Source organism: Trichoderma breve, chromosome 3, assembly GCF_028502605.1.
Source record: "Trichoderma breve strain T069 chromosome 3, whole genome shotgun sequence".
In the NCBI taxonomy this organism is placed as follows: Eukaryota; Fungi; Ascomycota; class Sordariomycetes; order Hypocreales; family Hypocreaceae; genus Trichoderma; species Trichoderma breve.
In genome coordinates, this window is record NC_079234.1 from 69862 (window position 1) to 84276 (window position 14415).

Sequence of the window (14415 nt, forward strand, 5' to 3'; positions counted from 1 at the left end):
CGCCGCAGATACTCAATGTCCGAGTCCCGTCCCCAGAAAGATTATGGGAAGGGGATATAAGTGACTTGTTTAAAGGAAATGAGTGCAAGGTCCTAATTAGTAGCATGTTCATAGATAGTGCGAGACCGAGCGACTATAAAAAGCTGTCGTTAGTGATTGCATGGGACTTTACACTAGGAATGGTCCTCGGTTGTTTCTTAACAAGGCATCCTGGGGAAACCTATGTTGCTTTAATGCAAAGCATTCTTAGTCTTTCACATAAATAAATAAAAGATTCATAGCAAACGATATGAAGAAGCTAGAGCTTATTTATAGATGAAGCGATAGATACTTCAAACTGCATTGCTCAATAGAAGATAGATGCTAAATATAAACACTCTAAGGCATTGGTTCTTTACATAACGTATCCTATGTACAGATCCATTCTTCTAAAATAATGGCACTGTGTCTTGTCCTCTTGGTCCAATATTAGGCATTTTCAAGATGCTTTCCTCAGTTTCCCCATCAGCTAAACGCTTCACTAGGTACTCAGGGTCATAATCTACACCAACTGGGTTTTGCAGGAACTCTGGGGAATTCATGAATACAGTTTGTTTTTCAAGATCGCTGAAAGAATCGACCAATGTTTCAATCACATTACCATCCGGGTCCCGATAATACATGCTCATAGTGATTCCGTGATTCACACACCAAAGTGGGATAATGCCGTGCGCCTTGCGCTGCGTATACGCTTGTGCTAGATCATGGGTATTTTGAAACGTAAACGCAATATGCTGAATCAACTATTAACAGGTATGGATCTGTGAAAACGGATGGGAGTCACTTACATCAAGGCCACAAGACTTTGGGAGCTTTTGGGCTAGGTCTGGTAGTTGAACGATAGCAACACGATGATGCTCTTCATCATACGTAACAAAGCAAGCATAATCGTTCTTGAAAGTAGCTTGACCGCCCAAAAAAACCTCGTAGAAAGGCGCCATGGCCTTTAGGTTATTTGTGCGTAGGACCACGTGAGCAAGTTTCTTAGGCGACACAATGTCAGAACGCGGACGCGTCAGGCAATTTCGTCTTGTTTGACATGGTGAATTCAACAGAAGTAAGTAATTAGAGGGTGGTAAAGATAGTTGAGTTTATTTTGAGAAGTGGTTAGCAAGACGTTATGTGTTGTCCTTATATATATTACATGAGACCCCGGGCAGACGGAGGCTACTACATCTCCGTTGAACATCAAGCATGTGCATGGTAGTATATAAGAGAATGTAACCATGGTTGAATAACAAGAGAATTCTGTGGAATCTACATCATCACACCTTCCCAGTTGTCCTATGACATAGGATAAATAACATTATACATGCTCTATCTCGGGCGTCAATAGCCATAGTTGGGAGCTGTATCGCGTTCGGATTTTGGTGGGATTCTGCCATCAGGGCATTTATACAGTAACTTAGACATTCCAAGAGCTCTTCTTCTTCTATTTTTCAACTACTAGTATATGATTGAAGCTGATGTGATTCTTCTTCCTAACGAAAGAGCTCTGCAGAACCCAACGTGGTTTGCAATCAGTGCCGCAATATTCAGATAATGTATCGATTTCGCCATACACAAATTTTACTGGCCTGCAGCTTGGACCTTGTAGGATAATTATGAAACCTTCTACTTATTTTGATCAACGGGCATTGTGCTCAGCTGTACTAGGACGGGAATCGCGGTCGTTTTTGAGACCCCCCTAGTACAGTGTACGTCGCGTACGGTCGCGTACGGATGTAAATAACATCCGCATTGTCCCCCACATTTGTAATCCGCTTCCATGACTTCTGGTCCAATTATGGTGGAGCAGCGAATGCGTCACCTAAGCCTTAAGAGTCGCACACCCTGTACTGAAGTTCATTACTGCGTACCTTTGTCATGAGACTCGAAAATGACCTCAGATGAAGGCAAATCGAAAAAACGAATTACAAATGCAAGTCTTTAGTATCAGTCCAGGACGTGAATAACGAACCAGGCTAATAGTCATAGGCGTGTCTCCCATGCCGAAAGGCAAAGATGCGATGCGACGGCACGGACCCAATTTGTTCCACATGTCTGAGGCGAGATGTGATATGCCAGTATACCACTCGGAAAACTCGTGGCCAGGGGAAAAGGTGCGCGTGTTATTCAGATATTTTGTTTTATTGACAACATATCAACCCATAGACTTGTCTCTTCCAGTAAAGAATATATCCAGCAGCTAGAAGACAGGATTCGAAGCTTGGAGGCTTCTCTCAAAAACGCCCCTGGATCTCCCAGAGAGAATGAGACATACCCTGCGAGACTGGGTAAGATTCGCCAGGTTGTGAAGCCAAGTCCTAAGTTTAACTCATAATAGAAGATTGCCAAACCAATACTGTCCCGACGAGAGAGGGCTCTGCATGTCAAGAACAGATTCCACGATCACAAACTGAAGCTACTCCATCAGCTCTGATAGACACCCCCACACATGACCTCCCATCACTGATCCGCGCCGTTTTCCGATCAAGAGAGTCATCACTCCTTCAAAACATAAACCGACTGAAGAAAGATATAAATCCGGGGCCATTCAAAAAGACCATATTTACCAAGGTTCTTCAGGCTACTCCACAGATCGGAGTTGTTATTGAAGACATTAATCGCCTATATCCACTACTAGCACCGACAACAATTCTTGAACTGCTCAGCCGCCAAAACGCTATGGGGCTGACAAATTCAACCGAAAGTCCAGGCCGATGGGCTATAGTGAATTCATTTTTGGCAATACTTATGCAATGGAAGGTGGAAAACTCATCTTTCGCAGAGTTTTCACCTTTAGCTTGGGCCTTTTTTAAGAATGCATATACTGTCTTTCCTGAGCTGCTAATACGAGGGAAAGGGCTTCTGGATTGTCAGGGAATTTTATTCATGGCCATGTTCATGCACGGAACTGCCGATGCGTGGACAGGTATTCACCTGGTGTCAGTAGCTGGACGACTAGCAGAAATGATGGGCTTGAATCGCAACATTTCATATCTAACTACTCAGCCCAAGCAAAGAGACGAATATTTGCGGACGCTCTGGGTAATCTTTATTTTTGATATCACCGAGTCCATGAAATCTGGCTTACCGCCTTCTCTTGACTCCAGCAGTTTCTCTTTGCCACTCCCAAGTTGTTACTCATCAGACAGAGTTGGTATCTTACAAGTATCTGGAGGCGTTCAGATCAGCCTCATAAGATGCAGAGCCGAACTTGCACTTATTCAGTCAAAGATATTTAAGCATTTACTATCTGAAGATGCCCTTCAGAAAAGTCTCAAGGGTCTACATACTACACTAGCGTGGTTAAGCCGCGAACTGGAAGAGTGGAGGAAAAGTCTGCCGTCAGAAATCCGGCCATCGCTTAGCGAGACGTTGACATTTTCACTAGAGATCCCAGTCATTCACTTACATTTTGTTTACTACAGTTGCATCTGGAAGCTAAGGGCAGCATATACCCGCCTCTATAACGGCGTCTTCGGTGTTGTGCAGCCAAACGATCTCGAACTTACTGAGAGTGAATTCGATTTTGCATCTTTGTCGATAACATGTCTGGCCGTAGCGCGTGCTACCCTCCGTCTCATGGGAACAATATATTTGCAGCCATTTACCTATATTTGGTAAGCTGTATAACACCCCATTTGGTTTAGTTGTGCTCACTATTACAGGCGAACGATATGTTATCCAATAACTGCCTGTATTACGCTACTGGCTAGTATTCTTGATGATCCAACCAGTCCCGATGCCGAATTGGACGCTGATCTCATCGAGGGATTTGTCCATTGTTTGAAAGAACTGGGAGGCATTAATGGATGTGATATACATGAAACGCTCGCAGGTTGCTCAAGATTCCTTGATGTAGTGGCTGTTGCGATTCCCAAAAGAAGTGCTGTGAATCGCAGGACGGATGATGGCGGGGTTTCAAGAGTGCAAGCAGAGGTAATATACATCACATCTCTTGGAGACCGAGCTAATGGACTGCTACAGCGCGTACGGTTTCAACTGTCGGTACACAGTGATTACATGCTTCTTGCCCAAGGACTCATTGGCAATATGCCATCCCTATGCAGAGAGGCGTCCCTTGTATTTTCGGATCCAGCCGTATCTCCAAATCCAGGTGATGAGTTTGGGCTTTTCGTCCCGAAGCTTCTGAAACCAGGGACATTTAACTTTGAATATGCCTAATAAATCGGCAGTCGTACGTGGCAACAACAACCTGGATTTCTTATCATGTGTCACCATTCTCAACGGCACGTCACTCTGCCAGCATTCCTTCGACTACCGTATTGTCGAAATCCGGGGCAATTGGTAATCTCAATAAATAGATCGTGGCCAATATTGGCTCGCACTCCTTCTGGATTGATGTTGTCGGATACAGAATCTTTCGCAGCTGTGTAAGCCTAGTCTGTCTGCTGCATAAAAATCTCACTTCTGTACATATCTTACACCAATCGCGCGTTACTTCTGGATCTGACCGGATGAGAGCAACCCCAACATGGCTGTATAAAGTCAATGTAGCGACCACATTGACGTTCAGTGTTTCGTCGGCTTGGATTTTACTTGTACTGTAGCACCAAACTTCTTGACATATACAAGCCTTATATCGAGCTGTTTTTGACGATTAGCTTTAGTGCTTGCGCAAACTAGCCAATACCGAAAACGTGGGGGAAATAAGTATTCTGCTACTATAATTTTTCTCTGTTGTGGAATGCGTCACTTAATAGAGAGCAAGGCTTAAAGTCGCGTTGAGATGGGGCATAATTATTGTATTCTGTCATGGCGCGTTCTATAGACCATCGCCGCCAGGGTACAGTGGCTGTATATTATAATATGCGGTGGGACGTACTTGTGACGACGGCGGATTCACCAAGAGTGGCAGGCTTCGGAGGTGATTGAGGCTGTTTTTTGGTCGGCCTCGCCCAGATTATAACGTTGCTGGGGCTCCATAACTCTTCCTTAGGTGCAAATATGCCGAGTGCTTCCCAAACAGTGGCATGCGCATCCATGCAGATGTTTGAGTCCTTAACTACTTAGGTTGGCACCAACCGGTTGGCGTTCCTTGTGATAACTTTTCACAAGGGCCGGGCCGGCGCGACCCTCAGAAACATATGTGACCTTCCAAGCCAGATGGTATAAGTCCTGGATACAACCTAAGCATTGCTGACAAGCCCATATACTGGCGGATGTCGATGCGGCGCATCGCCCAGTAGATACACGTTTCGACCAACTAAATAATTTTTGCCCACTGTCTCACGGGGCCGATACTAAACCGGGACTGCTTATCTGTCTTCATAATTCACTTTGTCTGCGCGTATCACCGGTGCATTAGATGATGCAAGTCTGCGTTGATCAAAATATCACAGAGCACGCCGAATGATAGGGCGAAGTTGAACTTAAAGTCGAGCAACTTACGGCGCCGCGCTCGCCGTCCGCGCAGAAGGCATATTTGGACTTGAGTAGGTGTTATTGGGTATCATATCACGAATAATACAGACAGTCTCCTCGTCCGATTCGTGCTTCTGCTGGAGGAGCTGATTGGAGAATTTGATACCAAACCCGTGGTGCGTCGCGTATATTACAAAGAGTAGTTTAAGGTGAGTTTGAGGTAGGTCAATGAACTCGCACGGCGAGGATATGTCTAAATTTCTCTTGGAGGAGGAGAACTCAACGAGTTGATCTTATAGTTCTGCGTTAGTATTGTACTTGAGTATCGGCGTGGCCGCTTCAACACCCAACTCTGCCAAAGCCGACATCAACCATGCTGTAACACCAGCGCTGAGTTATGAAATGTGATTGTGTTATTAAGCCCATGGCGCAACAACTCAAGTTTCCCATAAGGGGAGCGAAGGGTTCATATGTCAAGGTAAATTTATTCAGACTTGAGGATTCAATGACCTAACTCACCCTGTTCAAGTCGCAGAGACGGAGCACCTGTTCACAGGAGGAGCAAGATCACTAAGTTAGGGCTTCGGAATCGAGCCTGAAGCAAACCTTGAGATTTTGACAATTTACGCTGAATTCGACCATAGCACCCTAACTTTTAATGCAGGGACCAAAGAATACATATTGTGTATCCGGCAATTCCCAAACGTTGGGCGAGCTTGTACGAGAACGTTGTGGATATCATCGACCGCATGGCTGAGATTATGTTCAAAAGCCTCCCAATCCCGCCAGTGATCAGAATGATTAAATTGGCAAAGAATCCCAAAAGAAGGGAGTAACAATGTCTTGGTAATAGAATTGTAATCACGCTCCTAGATGCTTCGTGATCACTTTTACCAGTAAGCCGTAATTGATCATGCCCTTAAGTACAGTTGTGTTATCATAGGTGCTTTTGTGAGAGCTAAGAATACATAAATGCCCTAAATTACGGTGTCCCCGGTTCGCAGCTCGGTATACTATTATATAGCTGCGTTAGGTTGAAAAATATTGTAATTTCAACTTGTCTTGTATGGCAAAAATTTATAAATACTTTTATTGAAAATGTATGGAGTGGATTGGTCAGTATATAGCTAGGCGAAGCAATAACCGCGACGTAAACAATCCCACTTGCGGCCGCAAGAGCAATTTACACAGTAAGACGCACAGACTGTAAAGAAATAAAGTGTGATTAAGCTGATGTTCTAGGTATTCTTCTTAGCTTGACGAGGCTTGCAGGGCTGGGCTATATAAATGGGAAAGACGTTGCTGACATGTATCCGCTTTTCTTTCCAAAGACTTTGGAGCCGAGTGATATATTATGTACTCGTATAATGATGCTATTCTGCATACACCTAAAAATGTGAAAATAAGTTTAAGAGCTTTGAATCACTGTATGGTCCGACCGCAATGTTTGCGAGACTTGATCCTTGCAGCAATTCGTGAGTATTGATAAGAAGAAGATATGATGGGCTCACCAAAAATTAATTTAAAGCTAGTACTAATGACATTGCGAATCTGCTGCCAAGAAAGCTTGGCATAAGATCGATCTATGAGAAACTATTCAATGTATTGACAATTGTAGTTAACCTTTTCGAGATACTACAGATCAGTACAAAAGTCTTAGGCTGCCATAATGAATGCCCAATCCAGCCAAGTATTTTTGATTTTCGGTCCTTCAAGGGGCCTCCTACTCTAGGATCTAGATCGGACACCGGGGCTAAAAGCTAATAGCAACCTGTACCTTGAAATATGCTAGCAGGGGGCGGAGAGTTACGGTGATACGCTATCTTTTTGAGCAATGTTGAAGATAAGGTAGACATTTCAGAAATCCCCCTTTCAGCGCCATTACGAAGACAGAGTACTAGTATGTACATTCCGTTAGTATATTGAGTCACGGCATTCTAGTATCCGCCCAGCACGTTTGTTGATGAACGGAATTTAACGAAACATTACTGCATAGTACCTAGGAGATAATATACAAGCTATATGAGCTACTCCGCTACGAAAATTTATAACTACACCATTGCTTTACAACTTTGTACATACGTTCTTCCTTAATTGATCGGTGGAACCTCGCTTTCTGTCCTTTGTTAAGCCCGTGACTTAACTATCTACAACGAAGGGGAAAGAAGAGGGTGTTTTACGCCTTTAGTCCCCTTTCTGAAGGAACCAAAGCAGCGGACAAGTATGTTCGTAAACTGCTGATCCCTTAGGAAAAGGGAAACTTACCGTATTTCCGCTACCACTATCATCTCCCCTCGGCTTCATAGCCGATTTTGGGAACGGTACTGATCATTTATCCACTTTCACGTCAGCGCTATCTATCTGCAGTAGAGATGTCAAGCTTCTTCAGCTCATAGTATAGACTATATGCTGAGGCTAACGCAAGGGTACTTTGAAGCATACCTGACATAGCCACGACTCAGTGGGTAAAAATCATTTGTTTTACTTAATACTTACATATGCTATGTGAAAAAACTTTTATTTTATTTTAATCTAGTCGTTATATTACTTTTTTTCACCAAATTCTCCAGCCAATCAGGTAATTTAGTAGCTGGCTCAGTTATGCTATGCTGGAGGTTCCAAAATAAATGGAGAATAAAGAAGTGTATCTTCTCGGTATGTTGTGATTTACTTGTTATTTTACATGTGACAGTCGTATATTCTGGATCGAGGAAAACAATAGTCAAACGTGGCTTAGATGTCTGACTCAGCGCTTAATATAACGAGCAATTTACCACGATCTGGGACTGAGCTTATATGCAACTAAAAAGAAAAGACAAATTATACGACCCCAACGAGTCAAGGCTTTGTAAATATCATGGTCCGAGCACGAGTTTTATTATAGAAATCCTCACCATCGACATTTTGGTACGTCTAAAATGTTAGTTATGGAACAGATCCACCTACGGTGAAGGTACTTCTGTTTTTATTTCGGCCAAATCCGCTTACAAGCCCCTATACCGATTAGTCCATTAGTTGCCACAAAAGCAAGGGCATGGAGATATATCCTCTGAATGTAATTGACCGAGGCTATGCTGAACTAGTGTAAAGATTTAGCAATATCATTGGATCCCTGTATCACATCAAATACTACAGCTTTGCGAAGAATATAAATATGTCTCAGAGTCCTCAGTTCTTTTGCAGAAGCCTACTCTACAGATCACCAGTCTATCACTCCAGATTAACTCGCCTCTAACAACCTCTCACTCCATATTTGCTTGGTCAAAATGGCTGCCAAATTCCTTTCAATTTTCCTTCTTGCCTTTGCAAAGCTGGGTTTCGCCGCCCATGAGTATAGCGATAATGACTGGGCACACAGTACGTCCGCTTGATGGAATGCACTACGAGGCGAAATATAGCTAATATACCTGGCGCAGATCATGACTTTGTCATCAAAGACCTTGCTCCGTATGCTATGGAACTAATCAACTATATCAATAGAACACAGTCACTAACTACAGCCTAGGATCTGGTTCTTTTCAGACGGCGCTTGCTATCCTCAAGCTGCTGAGATTAACGGCCAGCAGACAAACGGAAATGGCGCAAGCGGTTGTGGTGTTCCTGCCGGCAGCCATCTGGATTCCGGCTGCCAATCTCCTGGCCAATGGAGGGGTGCAGGTACCCAAGGCACCTCGTTCCCGACCTACTGGACTACCACCGACTGCAATGACGGCACAAGACGTGTGTGCTACGATATTTACTTCCGCCACGATTCAGGACATGAATCAGACTGGGAGTATGCCTGCGTAGTCCTGTCTAGAGCCAGCAATGGTTTATGGTTCCGTAACGGTATTATCTTGGAAGAGGATCCCAATCAGGCTTATATCTCTTGGGGTGACTTGGAGACCTGGGATGACGGGTAAGTTTACATCCACTCTCGATATGGACTTTAATGCTGAGTCAAATTGTTGTTATAGCCAATCATTCACGGACGGAGGCAAGAGAAACGGCAACCACGCTATGATTTACTCAGCTAAGTTTCATCATACAATGTTTGCTCACCAGTATACTGGACTGGGCAAGAACAACTGCGCTACGACTGTATCCGAGATGTTCCGCAACAACGATTTCTACTGGCCTGCTGCCAATAATCTTCAGCCGGGTACAAACATCCCCCGCAACTGGAACTGGGGAAAGGCTGCTTCAAACCCCCAGGCTTTGGCTAGCTCGGTCTGCGGCTATCATCCATTCTAAGACTACAGCTGCTATATGACCATGGGTGCTCTAGAAGTCTGATGATCAGTCTATCGTTATTTTACATTCTCTAAGACTACAACTGTCTTGTGAGTATTGAGATGATATATTTCGAATACAATTTTTTATTTCTGCATTTGCAACTCTACGGCACTATCAAGGATACTATAATCACTCAAGTCAATGGGAGTGATGACCTTGTGTAGTGCCCCCTATCAGCTTACGGAGCCACTTGGGATCCATATAGCACAACTGCGAACAGGTGTGAATAATTTGCCTGTCAATAACTGGAGTATTATGGCTCTAAGGAAATATGGTGTGATCTATCTGAATCGAAATTAAGTCCATAATAACAACAAAGCATCAATCTCTGAATCACTGACAGTTAGACCATTGCGATCAAGCAGCAGGAGGAAATGTTCACCCTTGTTGCAATGTTCATAGCCTACGAAGCACATTTATTTTATACGCTAAGACATGCCAAAAGCGGATCAGCGAGATTTGCTCTTAACTACCTACCTATTTAGGCAAGCGTCACAATAAGCTAAGTCGTAAGCTTGTGAAAGTTAGCTGCCCCTGTTTCAATACTACAAAATAATTTTCCCAATAAGAGCTTTTCGCCGGCTGGAGAATTGCCTTCCCATTGTTCGCCTGCTATTTATGCATTTTCAAAGCTTAATCACTGAAGCGCATATTAGGCTTATGAGGCAGCATCGTTAAGCAAGGGGTACCTCATCATTTAGGACAGATACCGCATTAGCCAGCTCAGTAAGTGAAATACAAAAGATTAATGACACAAGCGATAAATTCAGTGGTCAGCAGCTTGTTGATACCGCAACAACAGACCCAAAGACCATCAAGAAGACTTAGACTCCATGAGTAGACAAATACACCTTTTGTCTTCCCGTATATAGCAACTTAATCGTAATCTCCTCTACTTATACCTTGAGAGTTGAACAGTACAGCTTCTTACTTTAGTTTGACGGCTAGGTACCTAATATGTGATCGCTGGTTGTGTGGGTCCAAGCCGTTGAACAAGTGCGGACTAACATATTCACCCTCACTTCACTGCAGATATTTTCTCAGCCTTTACATAGCTCAGGAACCGTTTGACGTTATTTTTATTTGTAATTTTCCTACGTCTCATTTGACAACCCATCTGGAAGAGAAATAGGCGACATTGAGCCGCGTATAGGGTAATCCATTGGCCATGACCTCATCTTTCAACTAAGCGCGCCACGATTTCTACACAAGCTAAGCATTGCGCTGATAGGGTTGTGCTAATCCCAAGCGAGGGTTGCGCAGCGAGCCAACCAATAAAAGAAGAAGTCCGTCAGCTGATGTTGGGTAATCTTGCTGAACCTACACTTGATGTTGACAAAAACAACGACGACGCATATTGAAGTTGGGTCCCTAAGTTGAGTCGCTTCATATATCCCTGGCCCAAGACGTTTTCTATTGAGCCGTAAACATGATTGACTTAGTAATTCGTAAAAGAAGAATGTGTATAAGTAGCGGTGGTGCGCCGCCTGCTCTTTGGTAGATACCACAAACTTTACAACGTAACATATGCTCCAAGAGAACTATTCATTATTCCATCATGAGTTCAACAAAGATTTCCACTTACTCACCGGCTCCGGTCTACTTACCGCCTCCACGACGTGTGATAACTACTCATAACGCCGATGGCAAAGCCGTTATCAGCGAAGATCTGTCCGAGAACCCGCCGCGGGTTGACATTCCTGGCATGAACTTTTATTTATGTTACACTTTGAACCAAGCTCCAGGCATCTTACAAGACGACCAAGACCTGAAAGCATACCAAGATCGACTCCCACATAATGTGGGTCTCAGTATTCCTGGCGGGACTCTGCTCCGAGTTGTTGATTTTTTACCGGGAGAGTCGGAAGGACCAATACACAGAACGAAGACTATCGATTTTGGAGTTATTATCGAAGGGGAATTACAACTAAATCTTGATAGTGGAGAAAGTACGGTATTGAAACGAGGAGATATCCTTATTCAACGAGGCACAATTCATTCATGGAAGAACAACAGCACTACCGAGGTTGCACGGGGATTCTTTGTGTTAGTAGACGCGGATTTGCCGACAGTGAACGGCACCAAGCTAGCGGAGGAAGTGCCCATCGAGGAACTGAAAAGTGTGTAGTAAAGGAAGCCAATCATTTGAATTGGATGGAGTGAACCAGGGTATGGGTTGCTAGTCAATTGCGGCGAATGTTTTGACCTTGAACGGATATTTCTATGTTAAGATGTTAAGAGTTGAATATACGTTACTTTGGTATCTACGTATGGGTGTTTAATCAGTCTTAGATAACATTCCAATATAAAGCAGCCTCGCTGGATACCATATAAACTTCAGTAGGATTGATGTTATCGTTGTTGAGAAGAGGTTTGGGATCTGAATCTCTCAGTGATGGTCCTGATTTGCAGACATTTGTTTTATCAATAATTACCCGGTTACAATTCAATTTAGCTCCTATCTTAAGGCTTCATTTAAAATGCTCATAGCAATTGGCGTCGCCTCCCCACTTGCGTAACGTCTCGCAGCTGCACTGCCGTTCCGCATCCCATTTTAGCATCGTCAAAATCTGTTTGGCATCCCATGGCCCTTCTCTTTGCTTTGTTTCTTGTAAAACTTTCATCGCCCTTTTCTTGTCCTGAGGATGGGCGCTATACACATATACCCAATACATTGGACCGACTATCGAAGTTTCAAGGCTGACATCTGGCGGCGGCCAGCCTAAAGAACTGTGTACAGCGTGCATCTCCTCACCGTATGCAAGCATCTTACCGAGAATCTCGTTTTGGAAGCTCGAGGAATGCACCAAAAGAGAATGTTCTTCGGGGGGTACTGGCATGAGCTCAATTACAGCCAAGATGGACACAGTATGAAGCATATCCATGCAAAGACTATAATACTCCCAAGTTCCTTTCCTAGGAGCAGCTGGACTGGACATATATGCTTGCAAGCTCAAATCAATAAAACGACCTCGTTGCCGAAGCGAAGATAGTTCCTGGTGAACATGACTTTCTACCCAGAATGTGGGTTGGTGCTTGAACTCTTGCCACTGCCAGTCGCGAGACATGACCTCACTGGCTAATTGAATCCTTGCTTCATGGCCTTCCGCAATGCTTCTGATGGACTTGGGTTGAGCGGCGGCTGTATTGGCTGAGTGCTTCTCATATAACTTGCTCCCCAATGTCATTGGGACCTCCGCTGAGAAGCAGTGCATGCATAGCTCACAATTCCGAAATTGTAAGACGATGCCCCATAAATCTTGGCTAGATAGAATTGCGCTCTTTCCTTTATAGGGATGCCTAGCTGAAGTGTGGTTACGTAGAGTTCTCAGGTCGACTGATGATTCAATGATGTGTATTCCGTTTTTGAGATGCTTTATGGCTGCTGCATGGTTCAAGCGAAGGCTTTCCAGATAAATATATGCGAGACAACATATTAGAACGACTCCGGTATCGTGAATGTAGCGCTTCTGTGAAATATCCTGTCGCAAGACAGAGATAGATTTGTTGTATTGTTGAAGTATGAATACCTCAATCTTCTCTTTCGTGCCGCGTGGTATTGAGGTTATATCGGCCACCTTGTGTAAGTGATAAGCGGCGCCAACTGCTATAACCGCGTGGCGTACTGCCTCGTATTCATGGCTAAGCTGCGGTGCGAGTTGGGTCCAAAATGATGTAACGCAGCATATATGTAAAGCTACACCTCCTTCTGTTGCACGTCTGCAGGTATAAAAAAAGTTTTTCTCCGTTTCAGTTCCCAATATGCTATTCAGCAGTGCTGGTGGCATAGTCAAATCACCAGAAGCTCTTACTACACCTTTTTGCCGAGCCCTGCCCAATGGATTTACGACTCGAACGGTTAGATCATATCCATCGCAAACCCTGCCTGTGGACAGGCACCTGTTGCAACTTTGCTTTGCTTCATCGCATTTGACGCGTCGGATTCTGTCATCTCGTTAGTATGGTGAGAACTACAGTACTTTCTTGAACGAATCTTACCGACTATCAACTGAATTAGCAACCAACACGACAACAGGGAATGGCCCACAAACTTACCACGTAATACACCCAGTTCTTACTTTGGTTCTCACAGCTCTTCTTGTTGCCGTCTTTCCCGGTAGATCCTCTAACCGCACCATTTTATCTGCAGTCTATCATGGGACCTGTCAATCTTTGAATGACAGGTAACAGCCTACAGGTTTGCCCCCTGTTTACGGCTAACGCGACTTCCGTAGTACGATAGTCGATGATTTGGTTGCTTTAGTATGTGCGCAGAGCCTACGACACTCTCAAGGCCGCAAGCTGGATGGAGAAGGTGAATGCACCTACTTAGGCAGAGTGTAGCTTGATTGCTCCAAGTTTATTCTGGGTGAAGGCGAACTGAGATCTAGCTATGACATACTCCGCGACTTCCACGGTCTTACCCGGGCTGTTTTTTATGACTCAGGGAGGATAAGCAAGAGAACTTGTAGCGCTAGTATGTAGCTGGCATCAGCTGAAGTGGGTAAATTCTTATTGGTCCGCTCGCTCTTATAACCACTTTTGGAGCCTTACCACAATTAGTGATGGCATCCTCCAGATTGTTGATCAGTATTGTCAAAAACTTTTGCGTTTATGGCGCCACAGTAATATTGCTACTGCACCAATTACAGGCGACACATTGTCTTATGAAATGCACTGCCGCGATTACTATGACACGCTCCCGAATTAGGAGTATATAATTCCATTGTC

General features: G+C 44.1%; 2 protein-coding genes across 2 annotated transcripts; both read left to right on the top strand.

Annotated features, from left to right (window-relative positions):
• Positions 1 to 8675: 8675 nt before the first annotated feature.
• Positions 8676 to 9642, top strand: T069G_04440 (uncharacterized protein; the record flags this gene model as incomplete). Its single annotated transcript, XM_056171650.1, has 4 exons — positions 8676 to 8766; positions 8826 to 8856; positions 8915 to 9307; positions 9366 to 9642. The coding sequence occupies 4 exons, from the start codon at positions 8676 to 8678 to the stop codon at positions 9640 to 9642; spliced, it is 792 nt and encodes a 263-aa protein (XP_056028508.1).
• Positions 9643 to 11242: 1600 nt separating this feature from the next.
• Positions 11243 to 11812, top strand: T069G_04441 (cupin domain-containing protein; the record flags this gene model as incomplete). The annotated part of the gene is made up of 1 exon (XM_056171651.1): positions 11243 to 11812. The coding sequence occupies one exon, from the start codon at positions 11243 to 11245 to the stop codon at positions 11810 to 11812; it is 570 nt and encodes a 189-aa protein (XP_056028509.1).
• Positions 11813 to 14415: the final 2603 nt, after the last annotated feature.